The 21548-nt window shown below is 53.6% G+C and overlaps 3 protein-coding genes across 4 annotated transcripts; 1 reads left to right on the top strand and 2 right to left on the bottom strand.

Moving 5' to 3' along the window:
- Positions 1-37: 37 nt before the first annotated feature.
- On the bottom strand, positions 38-10007 carry SKIC2 (SKI2 subunit of superkiller complex; the record flags this gene model as incomplete). Its single annotated transcript, XM_084259357.1, has 29 exons — positions 38-238; positions 333-473; positions 656-874; positions 950-1060; positions 1203-1413; positions 1544-1670; positions 1760-1907; positions 2215-2319; positions 2460-2597; positions 2750-2887; positions 3209-3439; positions 4522-4632; positions 4715-4927; positions 5081-5177; positions 5256-5402; positions 5711-5817; positions 6000-6084; positions 6221-6367; positions 6733-6878; positions 7081-7209; positions 7338-7528; positions 7624-7677; positions 7962-8036; positions 8154-8268; positions 8351-8468; positions 8567-8676; positions 9267-9370; positions 9449-9561; positions 9910-10007. 29 exons carry the CDS (start codon positions 10005-10007, stop codon positions 38-40), a joined length of 3930 nt encoding a protein of 1309 aa, XP_084115483.1.
- Positions 10008-10218: 211 nt separating this feature from the next.
- NELFE (negative elongation factor complex member E) lies at positions 10219-15366 on the top strand (the record flags this gene model as incomplete). The annotated part of the gene is made up of 10 exons (XM_084228252.1): positions 10219-10293; positions 11668-11737; positions 11831-11976; positions 12392-12466; positions 12590-12627; positions 12811-13148; positions 13271-13415; positions 13572-13626; positions 13871-13973; positions 15098-15366. The coding sequence occupies 10 exons, from the start codon at positions 10219-10221 to the stop codon at positions 15193-15195; spliced, it is 1143 nt and encodes a 380-aa protein (XP_084084378.1). The 3' UTR covers positions 15196-15366.
- A 100-nt stretch (positions 15367-15466) lies between these two features.
- On the bottom strand, positions 15467-21110 carry CFB (complement factor B; the record flags this gene model as incomplete). Of its 2 annotated transcripts, none has more annotated exons than XM_084228376.1 (18): positions 15467-15622; positions 15895-15944; positions 16021-16153; positions 16255-16355; positions 16526-16602; positions 16701-16854; positions 17064-17181; positions 17305-17402; positions 17839-17976; positions 18058-18159; positions 18461-18592; positions 18918-19056; positions 19340-19476; positions 19578-19679; positions 19905-20078; positions 20204-20389; positions 20730-20960; positions 21047-21110. In XM_084228376.1, the coding sequence occupies 18 exons, from the start codon at positions 21108-21110 to the stop codon at positions 15467-15469; spliced, it is 2292 nt and encodes a 763-aa protein (XP_084084502.1). The 2 variants fall into 2 exon arrangements, with proteins under 2 accessions (XP_084084502.1, XP_084084503.1); XM_084228377.1 differs by having other exon boundaries at positions 20730-20932; positions 21043-21110.
- Positions 21111-21548: the final 438 nt, after the last annotated feature.

The following is a 21548-nucleotide window of genomic DNA, read 5'->3' on the forward strand; positions in this document are numbered from 1 at the left end:
CTTTGCTGTTTTATTATTACATTTTTACACAGGTCATTCACTGAGTATAAAGGCTGGCAGCAAAGACGATGTCCCTCCGTAGCAGGGTAGCTGCTGTCTCCATCTTGGCACCTAGCACAGGCTCACCTACCAGGCGGGCTGCCCCCCGCAGCGAGCGACACATTTCGGCCAGACGCTGGATGCAGCGGACCACCAGGCCCTCGGGGGTCCCTGAGAGCCCTGCTAACTCAGAGAAGGGCTGTAGTGGAAGCAAGATGAGAATCAAATGTGATAGGCCTGGGCAGCCTCTCTGCAGTCAGCCAGTCACAAAACCCCAAGCCCCAGTTACTTACCATGCCCCGGGCCCATTCATACACAACTTCGACCAGCCCAAAATTCAGCTCCCCCACAAATTCCTCCACTGTCTGGTTCAGGCCACAGGCCACCTGGACCTCACCAATCCGCTTGGCCACAGCCCGGACACGTTCCACTCCCTGCAGATGGGGAAGAAGTTAAGCCTGCCTTCCGGCTTCAGGACAGGGAGGCCCGGATCAAGGAAGAAGCCATTCCAATTCTTAGGGGCGCTTACAGGGCCAGAGGGGGTGACTTGGGGAATACCTGGGGGTGGGCACTGAGAATGCTGCACTCAAGGGAGAGAGGGGTGGGTGTCCTGTACCTGTTTGAGGGTGCTCGGGAGCTGATCCCCGGAGTCCCCGGAGCTCTGGCAGACCAGGCCAGAGAGCAACGCGGCAATCTCTTCCGGCCGCAGGGCGCTCAGCGCGTTGTCAAACATGAGCTCAGTGAGAAGCAACTCGTGGCTGCTCATGGCACAAGCCACGCGCCCTGCCAGCTTCACAGTGCCCGCCTCATCTACGTAACCCAGGGTTCGGAGCACCTGAAAGAAAGATGGTGGTGTCAGGAGCCTGCTGCCCCTCCCTCATTGGGCCCCTCGCCCTCCCCCGCCTCTCACCTCAACACGCTGGTGGTATTCAGGGAGCAGCAGCAGCGACTGATCTGACAGCAGGAAGCGTAGCCGCTCCATCTCCTTCTGTATCTGCATTCGCTCCCGAAGCTTCAGGTACTACAGGGAGCCACGGGCCAGAGCATGTTAGTCTTCTGGCCCTCAGCAAGGGCACTGAGGCCAAGGGCTGAGATGGGGGCAGTCTGCCAGGAGCAGAGAGGACAAGACCCCTTCCCACTTGGGAGCTGGCATCAGGGCCTACCTGGGAAGGGAAGCGGGGGCTGTGCACACACTGAGCCCCTCGGATCAGCTCCTCCAACTTCCGGGCCCGGAGCCCCCCCTCTACCACTGACACATCCTTGAGCTGGAGATCATTGACAGGGTCAAGAGTAGGGGGTCCTGCTGGGTGGGCCTGAGCCAGGCGCAGCAGCTCTTGGACAGCCGTGGTCACAGCTGCCAAAGGAGGATCCTTCCTGAGGAAGGAGCAGATCTTAAGACCTGGGGCAAAGGTTTCTCCTCCATAGGAAGAGGGAGCCTCCCCAATCACACCTCCCTCTCCACCTGCCCACCCCCATTATATGGTCCCTCCCCAGCATCTCTGACTTGAATTTTGGCTGCTGCCTTTTGTTGAAGTCTTCTAAGATCTTCTCCCCATTCACCCGGAGCACCTTGGTGGTGATGGCTGCCAGATCTCCTGGCTGCAGTTTGGCCACGGTGTGGTCACAGGGCCCTGTGGAAAGGGAGAGCAGAGTCTGGCCTTGTGGACCGGGCTGCCACCTGCATTGCCAACAGGAACCCAGACACGTGCCCCATTCTCACCTTCAGGTAGGAACAGCTTGAATCCCACAAGGTCATCCGGGTAGGGCACATCTGGGGTGGCCAGCCCCTTCTCCTGTGGGTCCTCAGATGTAGGCTTATCACATAAGACCAGGGTTGTGAACACTCTGCTGATGGAATTCGAGGAGACCTAGGGGAGTGGGGAGGCCGGGCCAATGCCATGTGGGATGTCAAAGGTAGAGACCAGCTCCCCCTCAGGCAGGGATCATGGAGCAGCCACGCAGAGCCCACCAGTATGGACTGATAACCAAGCCAAGCAATCAGCAGACTTAGGACTGGTACGAGGAGGTGGTCAGGAAATTAGTAATGGGAAGGAAAGAGGGTGAGAGGGGAAAATGAGAGCATTGGTAACTGCAATCTGCTCCAGCCAAGTCAGGGAGCCACAGGTAGGACTTAATCCTCTCTCCCTCTGGGGTCCAAATGCCCATTGCCCTCACCTGCAGGATCACACCCAATGCGTTGTGATGCTCCTGATTCTTCACGACCACCACCCTTCCCGCCGAGAGAGATTTCAGTCCATTCACAGACTCTATGATGTGTCTCTGAAGAGCAGGGACATATACAAAGAAGATAAGGGACAAAACATTGGGGGACACTAGGGCTGGTTTCAGGAGCACCCAGACTGTCTCATTCTCATCCTCCTTCCGCCTCCATCATCATCTCAATAGTCATATACACTCACCTGGATCAGGCTCCGGGTCTCTGTCAGTTCTTCCCCCCAGCTGTAATACTCAGGCAGGTCAGCCAGTTGGCCAGTTATGTTGGGCTCCTCCAAGGCACTCAGCCTCTTGGTCAGTTGAGCCAGAGCCTGTTCATGGGCCTGAGCAAAAGCAGGAAGAGGCGTGAAATGGCAGTCTCCAGGCCCAATCTGCCACAACCCCTACCAACCCCCACTGGCCTCTAGATGCCCATCTCTTCCCAGTCTGGCTTCCCCTGTCCTGCTTAGTACACTGGTCACCCCAACGATCTCACCTTGCTGTCCTTGCGGGATGGGAACTCAGAGAAGCTCCTCTTCATCATGTCCTCCACTCTGAGGGCGTCCACCCGCAGCAGGTTGAGGATCATGGTGTAGGTGAGGCGGAACTGGGATTGCAGCTGGGATGGCTTTCCCTGATCAGAGAAGGTAGTGAGGTCAGCCCTATGGGGACTGGCTCTACTCTCAGCAGATCTAGTCCCAGCTCTGAATCATGGACTCCTAGACACGCTGCTTGTTTACTTCCTCTGCAAGGTAAGGGAGTAAAACTAAATAGACCCTAAAAATTCCCATCTAGCACTATATTCACCGTGGAAAAAGATGAGAGGAAATGCTTGGCTTCTCCCAAGCAAAAGGAAAAAAAAGAGGGAAAAAAAGAGAGGGGATGTGGCTGGAAGAGAGAATCCAGCAGGTCCCCAGAGCTGGGGGACACCTGGCCGCCAGCAGCCCCGGCTCACCATCATCATGCGGTGCAGGTCTGCCATCTCGGGCACGCGGCCCTTGCAGAGCAGGATGACAGTGCCTGTGGGATCCAGGCCCCTCCGCCCCGCCCGGCCTGCCATCTGCACATACTCCCCGGGGAGCAGGTCCCGGAAGGTGGAGCCATCGTGCTTGCGCATGGAGTCGAACACCACCGTGCGGGCCGGCATATTCACACCCATGGCGAAAGTCTCTGTGGCAAACAAGACCTGGATGGGAGAGAGAGGATCAGCAAAGGGCTGCACATGGACATTCAGTCCTGGCCGAGAACACCTTACTTTGTGGCTGAGGCTAACTGGGCACCCGGCATAGCTCCAGATGGTTAACTTGCAGAATCTCAAGGCAACTCTGCAGAGCAGGCACATCATTTGTCTCATTTCCTTTATTTAGCTAGCCATTTTCTTTTGACCCCCATGTCCCACTCCTATCATTCCCCTGTCAATCATCCCGGTGTATTTACTAATTCTCTTTTGGTGTGAATCTGTTCTTACAGCATGTGTCTTGGTTTGTGTCCAGTAGTTTACAGTTCACACTGAACTGTTATAACTTGTTGTAAATCTAGTTCTGTTTTCCTTTTTTCCACTTAACGATTTTAATATCCATTCCTGTTCCTATGGTTATAGCTATACCACTGCGTCCAAATGCTGCAGACCACTCTAGGGTGCATCTCCCGCATTTACCCGCCTGCTCTCCCCAGTGAAGGGCACGTTGGCACCACACCCTGCCATGTGACTGTGCAAACAAAGGAAAAGCAGTTCCCTCATGGACCAGGGAAGAATTTCTTTGTGGTTTATTCCCAGGAATAGAATTTAGAGTCAGAGTACATTATACTTATTTCTACCTAAAGAATACCAGCATGCACTCCAGACTGGCTGGATACAAGGATTCTTATACGATCCTGCCTTTGGCAACACCTGGCACTAACAGTTTCCTGAATTTTACCAGTCTAATAATACTTCCCTGAGTATTTCAACTTGCATTTTTTCTGACCAAAGTCTTTCTGACCAAAGACTTCTTATATGCTTTCCTCCTCTTTGGGTTTCTCATCTAAATATTACCTGCTTGTATCTTATCCAGCCCCATTTAAAGACGTGAGCCTGAAGTTCACGAAGACTAAATAATTTCCCCAGGGTTACATAGTGACTAGTGGTGCAGCTGGGATGCCCCCAGGCTGTCTGGATCCTAAGCCCACAGAACCACACTGTTCTGCCTAAGCGCCTGCTCCCTCATCCTCTGGGCAGCCCCTGAGGCAGGGCGGGCCCTGGAGTTTCTCCACCACCAGCATGCGTACCTTGACCAGGCCACGGCTGAACAGCATCTCCACGATCTCCTTCAGGATGGGCAGGATGCCGCTGTGGTGAATGCCCAGGCCACGGTGCAGGAGCTCAGACATGTGCAGGACCTGCAGGGGACCGAGGTCCACGGTCAAGGATACAATCACAGACAGCTTGATCCCAGCCAGCGTCCACCCTCCACCTCCTCACCTGGGGCAGCTGGCGGTCAGAGCCTCGGAGGCGAGCGAGGCAGCGTTGCAGGAAAAGGTGAATCTCACTCTTCTCTGAATTCGTGGTGAGGTCAAGGGAGGTGAGGCCCGAGGCCTGCTCATCGCAGCGGCCCCGGGAGAAGGTGAACACCACCACGGGCAGCTGCGCGCGAGTGCGGAGGGAGGTCAGGAGGGACAAGTACACACCACGGTCCTGAGGAAGGAGGCAGAAAGGGATGAGGCTGAGTCCCTGACCCAGTGGGTTCAGCTCAAAGGGCAAGGAGGTAAAGCAGTGCTCAAAACTCAAGTGTAAACCTCTGGAGGACGAGGAAAGAAAGGACAGGGAAAAGGTGGAGAACAGTTTTACCTGTGCAGGGCCCCCCTGATGCGTGGGCTGCTTGGCCCCAAAGGTCTGGGCGTGTTTGCTCATCCTCTCCTTCTTGGCGTCCGCTGCTGCATAGTACCTGGGACACGGGGAGGGACGGTGATTACAGTTACACCCTGTGGGGCCCACAGTGACTCTCCCCCCATCTCTGGCTTACCCCTTTGTGTGGAAGGCACCTCGGGAGTCCAGCAACAGAAAAAGCTCTCCCTGGGTCTTGGGGCTGTTCCCTGTGAAGAGATAATGCTCCAGGGGGACAGGGCGGGCAACCGTGCTGATGACGTAGATCTGGCGACGCTTCAGTCGCCTGGGTGGGGAGGAAAAGTCATCGTGCTGGGGTTGGGAGTGTGGAAAGGAACCCACATTCCCACCATCTTCTCTCCCTGGCTTTACCCAGTCTTTTCTGGGAGCCAAATTAGAAAGCAGTCCTTGTCATTTCACCTCTCAACACGCAAAGTGATTTGGGCCTAAGTGGGACCCCACCACCACCCAAGTTGAAAATGTTCTCCCACCCCCACTGCCTGAGCACTCTCTCCTGTGGTGGTCTTCCCCCAATCCCAATGGAAGCAAACTATAGCCCCCCTTCACCCAAGCATCCCAGGACACATGTCTCACCCAATCCAGTCAGCAAATTCAAGGGCATTGGGGACAGTAGCACTCAGAAGGATGATGGAGACGTGGTCAGGGAGCATGATGAGCACCTCCTCCCACACGACCCCTCGCTGGCATGGGGGGAAGACAAGTCACGGGCAGCTCAGAGGGGGCTACCTTCCTGCCCCCAGGGAAGCAGCACAGGATTCCATTTGGGGCAAAGGAGGCAACAAAGGATGTGTGGAATAGGGGAGCTACTGAATTAGTCCCAGAGGCGAAGACTGCAGGGACCTGGGGTTCCCAGGCCCCTTACCTCAGCATCGTTGATATAGTGAACTTCATCAAAGATGACCCACTCCAGGTCCCGGATGACATCCGAGCCGCTGTACAGCATGGAGCTGGGGAGAACAGGCTGCAAGCTGACTCCCCACTGGCTCCTGGCTCCACCCTCTCCTCAGCCAAGTTACTCTATAGCACAGCCCCAACCTCCTGACAAAAATCCACCCCTTCTGAGACCGAGTGGCCCTCTCTCACCGGAGAATTTCTGTTGTCATGATGAGGCAGGAGGCCTCCGGGTGCAGCTGCACATCCCCAGTGAGCAGCCCCACATCCCCAAAAGTGTTTCGGAAGTCTCGGAACTTCTGGTTGCTCAGAGCCTTGATGGGCGAGGTGTAGATGGTCCTGGGGAGAGGGCAAGAAGTTAGCCAGGCACTCCACATAGACCGAGCTCAGTACCTCCTATCCTGCCCTGAGCCCTCCTGGAAGTGCATCTCGGCTCAGATGTCCCCCTCCTTCATCCCAACTGCCCTTACATTCTCCCTCATAATGTGACCCCAGAAAAACACCGCCCAATAACGCTTCCTAAACTAACACAGGTCATTCTTTTAACCTCTCTCCCCACATCTCATTTCTCTCTGGGTCCCTGTCTCAGATCCTCCCCCAAACCTCCCCTTGAAAGGATAAGGGAGAGAGGAGAGAAAGAGAGGAGACTCAGAAAGGGTGCAGAGGCAGGGCTGGCTGCAGGGGTGGGGGAGGAGGGGCCGTACCGTGTCATGTGTTTCTGGGCAAGGGCAATGGCATATTCAGCTACAACCGTCTTCCCCGCCGAAGTGTGAGCCGCGACAAAGACGGAGTCATGCCTTTCCAAGTGCAGGATGGCCTGTTTCTGAAACACATCTGGCTCAAAGGCCCACTGTGGGAGAGAAACAGATGGGGAATGAAGAAAGGAGGGGGACTTCATGTCTCATGAGGCACACAGGGTAGCGGGGAGAAGACCCAGCGGGAGGTGAGGCCAGGACAGAGACCCAAGGCTGGCCTGGAAGGCATCTGTCCTCTGCTGGGGAGAGGAAGCAAGGGAGTAGTGGAGGTGAGGGAGCAAGCATGGGACATGATACCTGGAAGGCTGGCTGGGGAATAAGGCGGTAGAAATCACCAACAGGGGAGGTGACGTCCACAGGAATGGCCCACTGCTCCTGAGGTACGGGCTTGGGGACTTCTGGGGGGGCTACCACTGTGGATGCCTCCTGGATAAGTCAGGGAAGGGATGATAAAGAAACAGAAAGCTCTCTGCTACCGCCCTTCCAATGATGCTCCAGTCTTCGCTTTGCACCCAACAAAGTCAGCCCACTCTCGTTCACTGAGAAACACCAACCTTCAACACTAGGTCCTCCAAACTGCTTGCTCGGACCAGGGGAGCAGTGCTGGGAGAGGCTGAAGCCATGTTCCCTTTGGGGCCTCCTGGCTGTCCCACTGCCTCATTCTCATCCTCGTCACCTCCACCTAAATCCAGAGGCTCCAGCAGACGGCTGAGGCTGAGCAACCCCGGAGCTGGAGCTGGGTGATCTGAGGAGGCAGGCAAAAACAGAGATGTGGTCACATCCATCCCTGCTCTACAGAAGGGTGTTTCTCTTGTGCACAGTGTCACAACTAGAACTTACCTTTTGGTGCAAAGTCCACACCTTTCTTGAAGCCAGGTGGAATAGTGAGAAGATCTGGAAGACAGAGACAGAGACAGAGAGATAGAATCAGGGCCACTGGATACTTTTGTAGACATTGTATGCCACTTATATCTCCAGCACAGATACTGCAGGCATACATATTATAGCAATTTTCCAACAGATGACACTAGACTATTGTGGATGGGGTAACTTCTATTCATTTGTTTAAAGGCAAGGAAGGGTCAACAATAGCCCAGTGACAGCCTGGACCCCAGTTCCTCAGGGCGGGCCAGTCTTCGAGCCCTGTATCCCAAGGGTCCATCCTTGTACCACCTCACCTTTCTCAAAGTCTATCTCCTCCTCAGTCTCCTCCCGAGTGCTCAGATCTGTTATGGAAGGCTCATCCATTCCACCTGGAGAGAGGTTGGAAAAATAGGAATTCATGGGATTGGGTGATACAGGATGGGTGCAGAATCCTTCCCCATAGACCAGAGGACTCTCTTTCCAATCAACCCATGTTCACAAGTCACCTGGCCAGAAAGGGTATTGTGTTGGATTCCCCCACAAGGACTGGGAGATGGGCCCTGGGGGCCGCTGAAGAGACAAGGAGGTCGTGGCCGACAGGTTTGTATTCTCCAGCAGAACCTACAGCAAGAGATCAGAGCCCCTGTGAAGCTTAGCTTACCTCTTTTTCCAGCTCTATTTCTCAGGACCCCTGACGTCTTACCTCCTTGTAGCCCAGTATCTGGCCTGTAGTTGGGTGTCTCTGGGCCTGTAAGTCGGAGGGGACTGGGGCACCCAATAAGGTGAGGAGAGACCAGGGATCCATCTTCCTCTGCCATTTTCTGGAGAAGAGGAAAGTAATTTTCAGGTTTTCTCTCTATTCTATCCTAGCTTCCTTCAGAGAGCCATATGCCTAGTCCAGACTCTCTAGACCCCTCACCGGGCTGAGTACTCCACACCATGCAGAGGCAGCCAGGCTGGAGATGACAAAAACAACTTCTCTGCTTCTTGCTGGAGGTCTGGGGCACAAGGAGGGAGGCCATGGGGGAGCTGGAACAAGGCAAAGAGGAGAAACATTAGGTGACAAACAAGTAAGATGCAGACAAAAGAGAAGGTAATGGGAACTTCACTTGGATTAGAAATGGTGGCTGTCCCAGACAGACTAGGACAATCAGGGTGAAGCAGAATTTCCCAGAGGATATCCTGCTTTACAGAACCAACTGTCTGCTACTGAATTACGCTGGTGCTGGGTTCTGCAGCAGCTTTAGAGCTACTAAATACAGTTTTTTGGATTTCAGAGTATTTGGGTCTGAAGCTAAGAATTTGTATTTTTTAAAACCTCCCCACTAATAACGATAATTACATCTGCACCTAAGGATGCAAAGTCAGAGGCTCAAAAGCTTTCGTCTCGGTCACTACCAAGTGTCCTGACGCACAGGGGACGACAAGGAGAAAAGACATTTGAGAGTGCAGAGCTCTCAGTTCTCTGGCCCAAGGCAGGTTCGCTGTCCAGCACGAATTCCGGCCCACATGACAGGTGTTTACAAATATGAGCGTGCAGTCATGCGAGATCCTAGTGTGAGGAAGGTGAAGGTCTTAAGTTCAGTATGATTCGAAAGTCAGCGTCAAAAGTCACTCACGGTGCTCTCTGGCGCCCCAGGCACATTCAGCAGCTCCCAATGCCCGTTGCATCCCAGCTCCACAGCCCGAAGGGGCAGGCTCAGAGGATCTGGGGGAGGGAGCACTAGAAGGGAAAGGTCAGAGGTCAAAGGTTAAGAATCATTCCTCGTCTACTCCTTCGTTCCACCTCCCTCCCTCTCACCGAGTCGCTCAGTCTCCATCATCAGGTACCCAGGGCTGGTGCCCCGCAAGCCGGAAGTGCAGGCGACAGCCGTGGTGTAAACCCCGCCCCAGAACGGGCGGAAGTTGAGGCTACTTCCGGTACACACCCCCGCCGGAGGCGGGGCTGAGCGCTACCTCTGGGTTGACCTGAATTGGTGGAAGGCCGGGCGGAAGTATCTGCGCCTCGGGCCGCCTTGGTTACCGCGTTCTCCGCCCCTCTCTACGTCATCGCTCTGAGCCCGCTATCCGCTGCCCGCGCGGGCGCCGCCCGAGACCGTGGGGCCCCAGTTGCCGCCCCTTCAGGTAAAGCCTTCTCCTTTTCACACTTTGCCCCGTTTTTACGAACTCTTTTTCTCTTCTTCCCCTTCTCGGTCCTTTGAGAGCGCTACGCGGGTTGCGCTGCCTCCTCTGCCTTTCGGACCCCGCGGCTGCCTTACTAACCCCAGAGGGGTAGGGGGGTCTGGTACCTTGGTCTTGGCGATGGAGGGCGTTTTTCTCCCTTCCCGGGCCATATGGCGACCCATCTTGCTGGTGTCCATGATTTCTAGAGAGAGGAGGGGATGCTGCTTGATCCCTACGAGTAGGGGCTTGGATGGCAGCCTGGCTTAAGCAAGGGGTAGGGAGAGGCAAAAGACAAGAGTAGGCAGACCTGGAGGGGTGGGGTGGGGCATAGTGTAGACGGTTTGTGAACCCTGGGTGGTGACAGTGGAGAAAGATGTCTTGGGCTCTGCCCTTGAACCAGGAGCCACCATGTTGGTGATACCCCCCGGACTGAGCGAGGAGGAAGAGGCTCTACAGAAGAAATTCAACAAACTCAAGAAAAAGGTGAGGGAGCATTTGTGGGCATGGCCCAACTTTTCACAGACTGCACTGAGAACACCTGGGGTGAGTGTGCAGGGGGTGGAGGGATTCTTCTTGCTCATACTGGCAACTTATCACCTCTCAGAGTAGCTTTAGAGATGTGGGTTTCCCAAATCTTGGTGTGCATCTTCTCTTCTGTGCAGTCCACCATGGAGTTGTCTTCTTTTCCCATGGCTTTTAGTACCACCTGAGAGCTGCTAATCCCCAAGTTGGCTTTTCAAGTTCCATCCATTGTCTTCCTGAAAACCTTAAAACCAGATAACCTTAAAATTGAAGTTATTGTTTTCTCATATATTATAATCTAGTCTTTTTCTTGATTTTACAAATAGAAGCGACCACATTCATTTCTCCCACGTTTGGTATCAAAATCTCATCTTTGAGCTCACAATATGCATAGACAAACACTTGCCTAGTCTTGATTCTTCCTTTGAAATAATTCTTCCTTTGAAATAATTTCTCCTGTTCGTTTTTTTTTTTTTCCTCTGTATTCTATATAACAAGTCTTTGCTGACGCTCACCTAGACCTTTATAATGGACTCTCAACAATTTTCTCAGTGTTTTTGGAACAGATTTCACTCCTATTAAATTCATCCATTGCGAACACAAAACTCTGTCCCACTTTTTCACATTGTAGATTGAAGAAAGCATTAAGTTGACTTTACTTTTTAGTCAAATAGAACTGTTGACTAATTCCCAAACGTGCATTCCCAAAGCCTTCTTATCTTTGCAACTTTGCCCCCTTGTTTTCTTTAAATGCCCTTTCCTCTCCATCAGTGTTGGGCTCATTCTATTCAGGGGCCAGTTTAATAGCCATGTGGCATCAGAAAATCTTCCTTGATCTCAGCTGCCAGCAATCTGCATCTTTTGTAATCACTGTGGACAATTCAGTCTAGTCATTTTATTTCTCAGATCAAGCTTCTTCAGGGGAAGGGCTGAATCTTAGGGCTTTGTGTGTCTCTGTTAACCAGTAACAGCATGTTCTTGTTAAATATGCAGGGGATGCGTGAATGAAGTCTCAAGAAAGGCACGTATACTTACTTGTACCTTATATCCTAGGGCTGTGATCCATGATTTAATTCCTTGTCTTCAACTTCAAAAACATAAGACTCTGGAAGGCCTCTGGATACTGTGGTTTGGATAGATTGGGGAGCATTGGCACTATAGGTGATCTAGGGACCATTTGTGAGAGGCAGGGCTGCCTCAATGTACCACTTCAGAGGTGCTATTAGCTTTGTTTCTCCACGGAAGGTGATCCCTGAAGTGATGCACCCATGGGCCTTGGGAGAAAAACTGAACAAAGACTGAGTCTCACCCATTTCTTCTTACTTTTGTTCCCAGAAAAAAGCGTTGCTGGCTCTGAAGAAACAAAGTAGCAGCAGCACAGCCAGCCAGGGCGGTGTCAAGCGCTGTGAGTGACAGGGATAGACCGGAAGTGGGCAGCACAGGGTTCACCTCTGTCACAGCTTGTTCAACATAATGCCTTTTTCCCTCACAACCTCAGCACTATCAGAGCAGCCTGTGGTGGACACAGCCACAGCCACAGAGCAAGCAAAGCAGCTGGTCAAGTCAGGAGCCATCAGTGCCATCAAGGCCGAGACCAAGAACTCAGGCTTCAAACGTTCTCGAACCTTAGAGGGGAAGTTAAAGGTAAGCACAAGAAGAAGCTTGTTCAGGAAACCCTTGACTTCTGAGGGCATCCATCCAAGTTGGAATTGAGGTAGGTTGAGGAGAAAACTAATGCATGTTCAATTGTGGGCAAATTGCCCTACTGTTCTGTGCTTCAGATTTCTTATCTGTAAAATGGAACTGCTGGGTGACTCCTAAATTCTGTGGCTCTAATCCACAATGTATTGGAGTTCCTGGTGTGTGTTATTTTAAGGAATTGAATAGGCTGGAAATGTTGCAGTTCAAAAAAATGTTGGGTCTATTTTTTATTTTCAAAATGCCCCATAATCCAATAAGAAACGTAGAAAGGGCTAGAGGAAACTAGGGTGAGGCTGAGGGAGGAGAATCCCCTCTGTCCCACAGCCACATTGAGGTAGTCTCTCTGTCACCTTCCCAGGACCCTGAGAAGGGCCCAGTCCCCACTTTCCAGCCATTCCAAAGGAGCATATCTGCCGACGATGATCTGCAGGAGGTAATGGTTCCCAATTCTCTGTCCCTGAGGGGCTGGGGATTGAGAAACATGAGAGACCCATATATTTTGGGCCACATGCCAGCAATTAGGAATCATCTTAACTGTCCATGGTCTCTCTTTCAGTCATCCAGACGTCCCCAGAGGAAGTCTCTGTATGAGAGGTTAGAGGGTTAGAAATGGGACCGTTTCCCAGGGTTGGGAGATGGGAGGGTTTGATTACCTGGGCACTGGGGAGGTTTGGGGCTGGAGTGGAAGGAGCTGCACTGCAGGAGTGTTGAGTCTCCACAGGGCCTGGGAAGATGAGGTAAAGGCCCCCTTTCATCTTCATTATCCGCCTCTCCCAGCTTTGTGTCTTCCAGTGATCGACTTCGAGAACTGGGGCCAGATGGGGAGGAAGCAGAGGGCCCAGGGACTGGTGACGGCCCCCCTCGAAGCTTTGACTGGGGCTATGAAGAACGTGTTGGTTCCCGCTCCTCAGCCTCCCCTCCCCGAAGCCGCAGCCGAGACCGCAGTCGGGAACGAAACCGGGACAGAGACCGAGACCGGGATCGGGAACGGGATCGGGATCGGGACAGAGATCGGGACCGGGACCGAGACCGAGACCGGGACAGAGACCGGGATCGAGATCGGGACAGGGATCGAGACAGGGATCGGGATCGAGACCGAGAGGGCCCTTTCCGCAGTGAGTGGTCTTGGCTGTTGAGAAAGGTAGCCTCAGATGCGGTTTAGGCAAAGTGAACTGGACTCTTCAAAGTGAAGGGTGAGAAGAGGTATCTCTTGTAACTATGATTCCTGGTCCCCTAGGGTCGGACTCATTCCCTGAACGCCGGGCCCCTAGAAAGGGGAATACTCTGTATGTGTACGGAGAAGACATGACACCCACTCTCCTACGTGGGGCCTTCTCTCCCTTTGGAAACATCATTGACCTCTCCATGGACCCACCCAGAAAGTAAGGATGACACAGGGGCAGTAATCCTGGGAGGACCTAGGGGGTGAGGCTGGGGGAGGGCCTGCCTGTCTCCTGTGACCTGTGCATTAGCACTGGGCTCGGCTGGGTCTGGAAGAGCCCACAGCCCCGTACTGACTCTGTTTTCTCTCATCCCAGCTGTGCCTTCGTCACCTATGAAAAGATGGAGTCTGCAGATCAGGCCGTTGCTGAGGTTGGGATTGCCCAGATCTGTTCTTCCCATCCTTTCTGCCATCATGTTTTCTCTTGAAAGTACTGGGAGCTAGGAGGAAATCATTTCCTCTTGTCAGAGAAAATCTCTCCCTATTCACACGGGAAATCTTAAACTCCTAGATCCCTACTCAGTCTGCTCCTAAGATGGCACCTCCTATAAATCCTTTGGTTTATCTGTAACGTTGCTCCCCATCCTCTGCCCTCCCCCTCTTCTTCTGCTCCAGCTCAATGGGACCCAGGTGGATTCCGTACAGCTCAAAGTCAGCATTGCCCGAAAACAGCCTATGCTGGATGCTGCCACTGGCAAGTCTGTCTGGGGCTCCCTCGGTAAGAATGGGAGCCACCCTGTCCCCATAGCTCCTCTTCTTTTTGTTCCCCTGTGTTTCCCTGGGTTCCCTAGATAGAGGTGATAGAGGTCTGGGTTTGTATAGAGGCTGGAATATGGAAGAAAGAAGAAGCCAGGGCTGGGTGGGCGGGGAAGGTGATCATCTTGTATAACCTTGTTCATTTGAGATGGAGTGTAGTTGACTTATACAGCAAATATTTGAGGTTAGGGATCTGGAACTGAGGTATGAGGTGAGGAACGATGTAGATTTGCTCACAGGATGTCTGCAAAATGATAGTACTTTCAGGGAAGACTGAATCTGATGATTCAGGACTGGGCTGGGGGAATCTTCAGGGGATATGTTAGGAAGCAGGGCTGTGTTTCTTGTGCCCTTCTGACATGTCAGGGTGAAGTTGAGGAGGCAGGAGGGATTGGACCACTGAAGCCAGAAGACTGAGGAAGGAGTGATTAGCAGTGTTGAGTTACAAGGAATCAAGAAAATGAGGCTGGGGCATGAGGGTTTCCTCTTGCCCAGCATGGTGGAGATGGGTCCTTAGCGATGGGGCGAAGAAAGGGACACATCACATCTAGGGAGGAAAGAGGAAGGAGCAGCTCAAGGGAGAGTGCTTAGGGCCAAAGCCACACCCCAAGGACTTCTAATGGGATAAGTGGCATTTGTCAATGTGATCACCTGTTTTACCTGAAATAGATTTTGCTGGCAATGGTGTAGGCCAAAAGATGGGTTCAGAGCAAGAGTGACGACTTAAGATAAAAGAAAGTAATAAGAAACAACCAGCCTATTAACAAAGGGCTGTAGAGTAGTTCTCGTTTTTAATTCTTGATGTTCTGGAATTAACATTGTTCACGTGTCTCATGAATAACATTTGCAGGTTTGCTAAGAACATTACGTTACAACATCTGCTTGTGCCCCCATAATTGCAGGCAACCTGGCAGGGCAATGAATGGGTTGGCAGCCACTGGGCTGAGGGGCTGAGGGATGGAGGCCATCTCAGCCACCAGAGGGCAGCAGGGAAACTAGGCAGCCCCAGGCCAGAGGCCAGGAGTGAGCACAGGTCTGACCAATGCTCTTCTTCAGGTCTTAACTAATCCTTCCCTCCCTCCCTAGCTGTCCAGAACAGCCCTAAGGGTTGCCACCGGGACAAGAGAACCCAGATTGTCTACAGTGATGACATCTACAAGGAAAACCTTGTGGATGGCTTCTAGGGAATGGAGCTGGATTCTGTGTGCCTCATCTGCCCCGACCTTGGTCTCAGTAAAACACTGAGGAAGAAGCTCACCCATCTCCCTCAGCCTCTGGTTTTTCAGCAATTGGGTTTGGGGTTAAGCCTTTAAAAACGGCTGTTAGATTTGCTTTCAGTTGTAACGACATGGCCAGTGCACGTCCCCTACTCCCTTTTCCCAAAAGGATCTTGAACACAGGTGTTGTCGCAGCTGTTTTAATTTGCTCTCATGCCCCTTTCCAGCAGGAAACCCTTCATAGAAAACCCAGATCCTCGTCTCTGAGCTTCTCCTTGAGCCAGGGCAGCACTTGGAAGAGGTTGATGTGAAAGTCTCGGGCATGGGCAGGTACCTGCTGCTTCCGACTCTGGTCCTTGCAGATGTCCACCACTCCCCAGCTGATCACGCCAACCTGGAGACAGGAGGGGTGCTGTGGGGGGTGTGGTAGCCTGCCTTCCTACTCCCTGAGAGCACAACCACTCCCAGGGCATCTGAGCCAATCTAGAGGAATTAGCAGATCCAGCTCTGCCCTCTCCTCTAGCACGGGCGGGACACGTGGCCCGAAGCTAGCCAGTTCAAGGCATAGTCTTAAGGGGAGGCAGGCTTTTCCTGCACTGAACTTCCCCGCTCTGGAGCCCATGCTGACCACTTGGCATCTCCCCACAGACGGGAAGGGGAACTCACTTGAATGAAGCGACTCTTCTTGTGAATAATCAGGGGGCCACCAGAATCACCTGCAGTGGGGAGAAGTTGTGGGAAAAGCCGCTTGGGCCTCAGGACTTGCAGCACAACCAAAGAACCTTCTCTCACCTTTGCAAGTGTTGGGATCAGCGTAGGGATGCACCCCACCGGTGCAAAGGAACCTGGGGGTCACCACCTCGGAGATGTCCTTGACTTGGCCATAGCCTGGGGCGTTTCGAGCATCTCTCTCACAGCTCACTTTCTGTAGGTGAGATAGGAAGCACGGAGGAGAAAAGGCTGCTGAGCAAAGTTCCCTAGTAGGGTCGGGCCCTCGAGGACCTCCTAGGACCCCACGCGCCTCACCTTATCCCCGTTCTTGATATAGACCTCCTTCCGAACCAGTGTCTTCTTTACCTCAGACACGAACAGAGCTTTTATATCCGCTGCAGGGAGCAGCTCTTGCACTGGACAAATGGACAGACAGGGTCATTGCAGCGCTCTCCTCGCCCACCTTTCCTTTGCCTTTGTCACTCAGTAGGGCCCGCCACCCCTGGGCAACATCTGCTCCTGCAGCAAATCCTCCCCACTTGTCTTTTGAAATCTCACCCTCGTGCTACTCGCCCGAATGTCTTACTCTGTTGCTGACAAGTGGTTGACCGAGGAAGCCTCAAAGCTTGATTTGTTCCTTCGGTGCAGGGGAGACAAATGGGCCTGTTGAGAGTTGGGGAAAGTCAGGTGGCAGGCTCTGGAGCTCCCCGCCCACCAGCCCCGCCTCTTCCAGCCTTTTCCCTCCCATCCAGGTGCCTCACCTGACAGTCTGGTCATACTTCAGCTTCTTCTTGAGCTTGACCAGGGCCACGTCATAGTCATAAAATTCAGGAATTCCTTTAGCTACTTTCCCATTGATGTTGTACTTGGGGTGGAAGAGTACTTCTTCTATCTCCAAGTCCTGCCGCTTCCCTCCTGAAGTAGGAGAATGGGCATCACTGTACCACCTGCTTCTCTGGGCAGCCTTTTGCCTCTTGCTCCATGTCATCCCTAACTTGTCTTCCCATCCCCAACCGGAGGGGGGAAGCCTGCAAGGACAAGGAAAGTGTGGGGTCTTGGAGTGGGAGGTGTTGCCCGGGGGATGTGACTGGGACTCACTCAGGACTGATTCTTGGTGTCCTTACCCACGTTGACCTTGATGGAGTGTTTCTGGTCCTCCACCGTGAAACAGTGTGCTGCTGTCAGCACAAAGTACTCTGACACCACAGCCCCCATGCAGTTCTCGTGTCCCTTGGACGGGCGCTGGCAACAGGAAAGAACTACTTTTGCAAGCACCACAGTCTAATGGGAGCCTTTTGGCCTCCACTCCCACTTCATCCTGGCCTCACCGCCCACATGTTCCCACCCCCAGGGCGCTGTGCTTACAGTCACTGAGATCTTGGCTTGCCATGGTTGCTTGTGGAAAGCAGTGCCTTTCTTGTGCTCCCACACCATGCCACAAAGACCCAGGGTCCGAGTTTCATCTGGCAAGAATGTAAATGGAAAGCTGGGGGTGCTTCAGTCCTGAATGGCAGCAGCTGTGGGAGGGACACCTACGTGTGTGGGGAACAGGGGCCCCTAAGGAGAAGGGGCATTGTGTCCTCATGTTGAGGACAAGGAACCACTGTGGTTTAGTGAAAAGAACTTTGGATTAAAATATTGCAGACCTGGCTGTTCTCAGTGCCAACTCATTAGGTTGTTGTCCCTTGGCCTTGATTTACCAATCTGTAACTTAAAGTCTCTGTCGTCCTTCAGAGCTCTGTTATTCAAAGATCACAAAATGGACACTGCCAGGGAATGCAGAGTGACCCTGAGGAGACTGAGACCACCAGGGCTTCACAGGGAGAGAAAAATGGGTGACCATGGGGAACCTAGAAGAGCTGAGTCATGGTGGTCTTGTGCCCTCTGCCATCTTCCTACCAAGCATTTGGATGAAAACATCCTCCAGGTTTTCCATGTCCTTGACTTTGAACACGTGTTGCTCTTTATCCTTCTTGGAAGCCAAAGCATTGATGTTCTCTTGGTTCACCAGAGGCCCAACCCCAAACACATAAACATCTGAGGGGGGAAAAGGGAAGGTGAAGGCCCAGGTCTGATGGGTGAGAAAGCGAGGTGCTGGGACCTGGGCAGGTCACTCACCCAGATAATCCTCCCTCGGGTTTTTGCGATCCCTACCAATGTCCAGCAGGTCCCGGATGTCATGAATAACAGTGACCGGGTCCCCACCCATGTTGTGCAAGCCTGCAGAAGAGACAAGGACCGTGAAGGTGGGAGAGACCAAGGAAGAAAGGGGTCGAGGAGATAAGCTGACTGGAAGAGGTGACATTGCTGGGTGAGCAATGGTTGGGGAGAGATGGAAGTGACAGGTCACAGTTTTAAGGAGAAGGGTCCCTCATAAGGGTCACAGGAAAGGTGCCCATGGCTATACCCCTGAGCAGCATCCAGGGCCCTAACTGTGACTCTAATGTGACACATGGAATTAAGGGTCACACATGGCTCAGAAAGAGTGGGCAGTATCGGGCAGGAGAAGTTGCCCCCTGACCATCTGTCATGAGGATGATGACATGGCGGGTGCGGTTCCAGCCTTCAGGAGGCGTGTTCCCGGGCCAGCTCATCATGCTGTATACCGCTTGGAGGGCCCTCTTGGTGTTAGTCCCTGCCTTCAACTTATGGTCTGTGGAGAGAAAGAAAATCATCACCTCCTAGTCTTCCAGGCCATCCTTGAACCCCAGAGGCCTACCGGCAACTTAGCACCCACATCTTTCAGCTCTTTGAGTTGACTGTCACCCCCACTGACTTCCTTTTCACCACAAAGTGACCCTCTTGGCCCCCTACACATTTCCACCAACCGCCTTCCCCAGCGACCCTGCTGTCCAACCATGGAGTACAAAGTAGCCCTCCCTGCCCCCCCATGTGATCTCACCACCCCGTCTCACACAACCCTTAAATGTTCTGATCCTAAAGTGAACTTCCCGCCATTCCCTTCCCTGACCTCTGACCTTCATAGCTGATTTGGTTGAGCTTTTCTGTAACCCAGTCTGCATCGCTGCTCTCTGGTTGTGACACTCTGACCAAAATGTTGGCAGTTGTAGCATAAGTCACAAGAGCATATTTTGGCTTCACCCCATAACTTGCCACCTGTGGGTGAGGGGAACAAATGGTCATGGCATTGAAGGTAAAATACTTTGGCTGGAAGGATCCAAGGAGGACAGGAAGGGTCATAGGACAAGGCTCAAGGGCTGCCTGGTCATTCTGAGGGTTGAGGGGGACTCTGAGTTAAAAACTCAACTAAATTACTCCAGCTAAAGGGAAAGAGCACAGAATAGGACCTGTGAATTTGGGGGCACAGAGGGGCTGGGACCACCAGAGACTTAGTCCTGTCAGGACAGTGGGGTCCCACATTCAGGGGAGGAAACTCCACCTTCTCAATGAAGTCTCTGAGACAATTCTTGGCCCGTGTGAAGTTCTGAGCCCCAACACTGTCTGATCCATCCAGCACCAGGTAGATGTTCATGGAACCCGAGGGGTCCAGGATAATCTTCCTCTTCTGTAGCTCCCCTGGGTGCCACGAGAGAGACTCCAGCTCCAGCATGTGAGGCTCTCCTGGCCCTTCTTCTGCCCCCCACTTCTTGCTCTGCCACCCCCTTCTGCCTCCAAACCTGGACTGTGCCCGTCCTCAGCATCGACTCCTTCTATGGTCTCCGTCAGGGAAGACAGGAAGGCTTCGGCCACCTCTTCGGGGGAGTCGTACATAAAGGAGTCTGGGAGAGGTCAAAAAGGTGGCCAGATGTCTGGCAGGGTCCGGGACACTGATAAGAGCTAGGGATGGAGGGTTCCGGGCTGGGAGGGGCTCAGAAGCGAGGAAGTTCTACAGGAGTGTTTACAGTGAAAGAGCTGGATGGCTCTAGGGGTGAAGACAGTGCCCTGGTGTGGGGACAACAGGTTCGGAGGGCAGGGTCTGACTGAGAGCCCAGGTCAAGGGTCACCTTGGCAGGAAGGCTCTGTTCCACTCCAGGAGCCACCTTCCTGGCAGGTTCGCCGCTGGGAGCCTCGCAGCGTGAGGCCCCGGCTGCAGTAGTAAGTCACACTGTCTCCAAGGCGGTACTGAGTGCCCACCTTCCTTGTGCCGATGGGGATGCCGGGGTTGGGACAGTAGGTCGCTGCAACGCATGACACACGGAGGTGAGTGCGGGGCCTGAGGCCCAGAGGACAAGACAGAGCAAGAGTTACAGTGCCAGCTGCTCAGGCTGGAGCATGGCACCATCTTGCGGGAGATGCTTCTCACCTCCATTGTCGCAGATGGCCGTCTGCCCGTCCCACCGGCCGTTGGCCTGGCAGGTGCGATTGGCAGAGCCCCGGAGAGTGTAACCGTCATAGCAGCTGAAAGTGATCTCGTCACTCAAATTGTAGAAGGGGGCTCGGGGCCAGTACTCCCCGTTCTCAAAGTCTTGAGGTCTTGGGCAGCGAATTGCTTTGGGGGAGGGAGGCAAGTGGAAATTATTGAGAGGGAAGGGCTGCCTTTTGGGAGATCCTGCTTGGTCTTGGGCAATCCCCGAAGAATCCCTCAACCCACAGGGAGTCCCGCTGCTTCACCCTCCCCATTTCTATTTATTCTTTGTACTGCCAGGGCTGCCTGGCACAAGATAAATGCTTAGTAAATGTGAGCTCCCCTCTCCAGCCCTAGAATGGCCCCCACTCTTGCTCAGTCCAATTTCTCACCTGCCCAGTCTCCACACCACTCTAATCTCATCCTAGTCTGGACCTGGCTGCCACCTTTCTGCCCTCTGAGCCCACCCTCACTCCCCTCCAACCTCTGCATTCTGCCTTCTTGACAATCCTTTGGTCTTGGGTCTCCAGGGTGCTCCAGGACCCCGTGCCTCGGCAGGTGCGAGCCTGCACAGGGTAGGGGTAGAAGCCGGAGGGACACATGTACTCCAGTGCCTGGCCCCCCTTGAGAAGCTGGAAGGTGCCGCCTTTGATCTCTACTCCCTCCAGAGAGCAGGGGAGTTGGGGCCTGGCCACAGGCACCGGCGTACTCACACCTAAAGAGAAAGGTCACTGAAGCCCAGCCTCACAAGGTCAAGAAGGGATGCTGGGGCAGCAGGAGGGGGAAGTGACCATCACTTACCTCCAGACAAGAGGCTCAGAACTAAGGGCACCAGGCAGAGGCAGGGGGTGAACTTGCTCCCCATGGTGGTGAAGGAGAGAAGTGGGGCTGGAGCAGGAGGGCCTGTTGTGGCTTGTGCTGTGTGTCTGTTTGGCTCAGTGTCCAAGCTGAAACTCCTGACCTGGGCCTGGTGGCACTCCCTCCCCCTGCCCCCCACAACCTCCAGCCTTTTATGCAATCGTGTTCTGGCACCTGCAGCTCGCCCCGCCTGCCCATCCACATCACTTTCCGGAATGCCCTAGCGGGAGGGTCCCACTCGCGGGAGTGTTCAGACAAGGAAACAAACTGCCTAAGTCTCCACCCTTTGCTGCCCAAGGTCCAGGACTCCCCTCCAGCACCTCCGCTCGGCCTCCCCTCCCCCACCGCCAGCGAGCCCTGACTGCCCCCTTAGAGACCAGAAATACAGCCCCAACTTGCTCCCCTGTTGACTCTTGCACAGAGCGGAGTCCAGCCTCTGTTTGTC

The sequence above is a fragment of the Talpa europaea genome, assembly GCF_964194135.1.
Source record: "Talpa europaea genome assembly, chromosome: 2".
Lineage (NCBI taxonomy): Eukaryota > Metazoa > Chordata > Mammalia > Eulipotyphla > Talpidae > Talpa > Talpa europaea.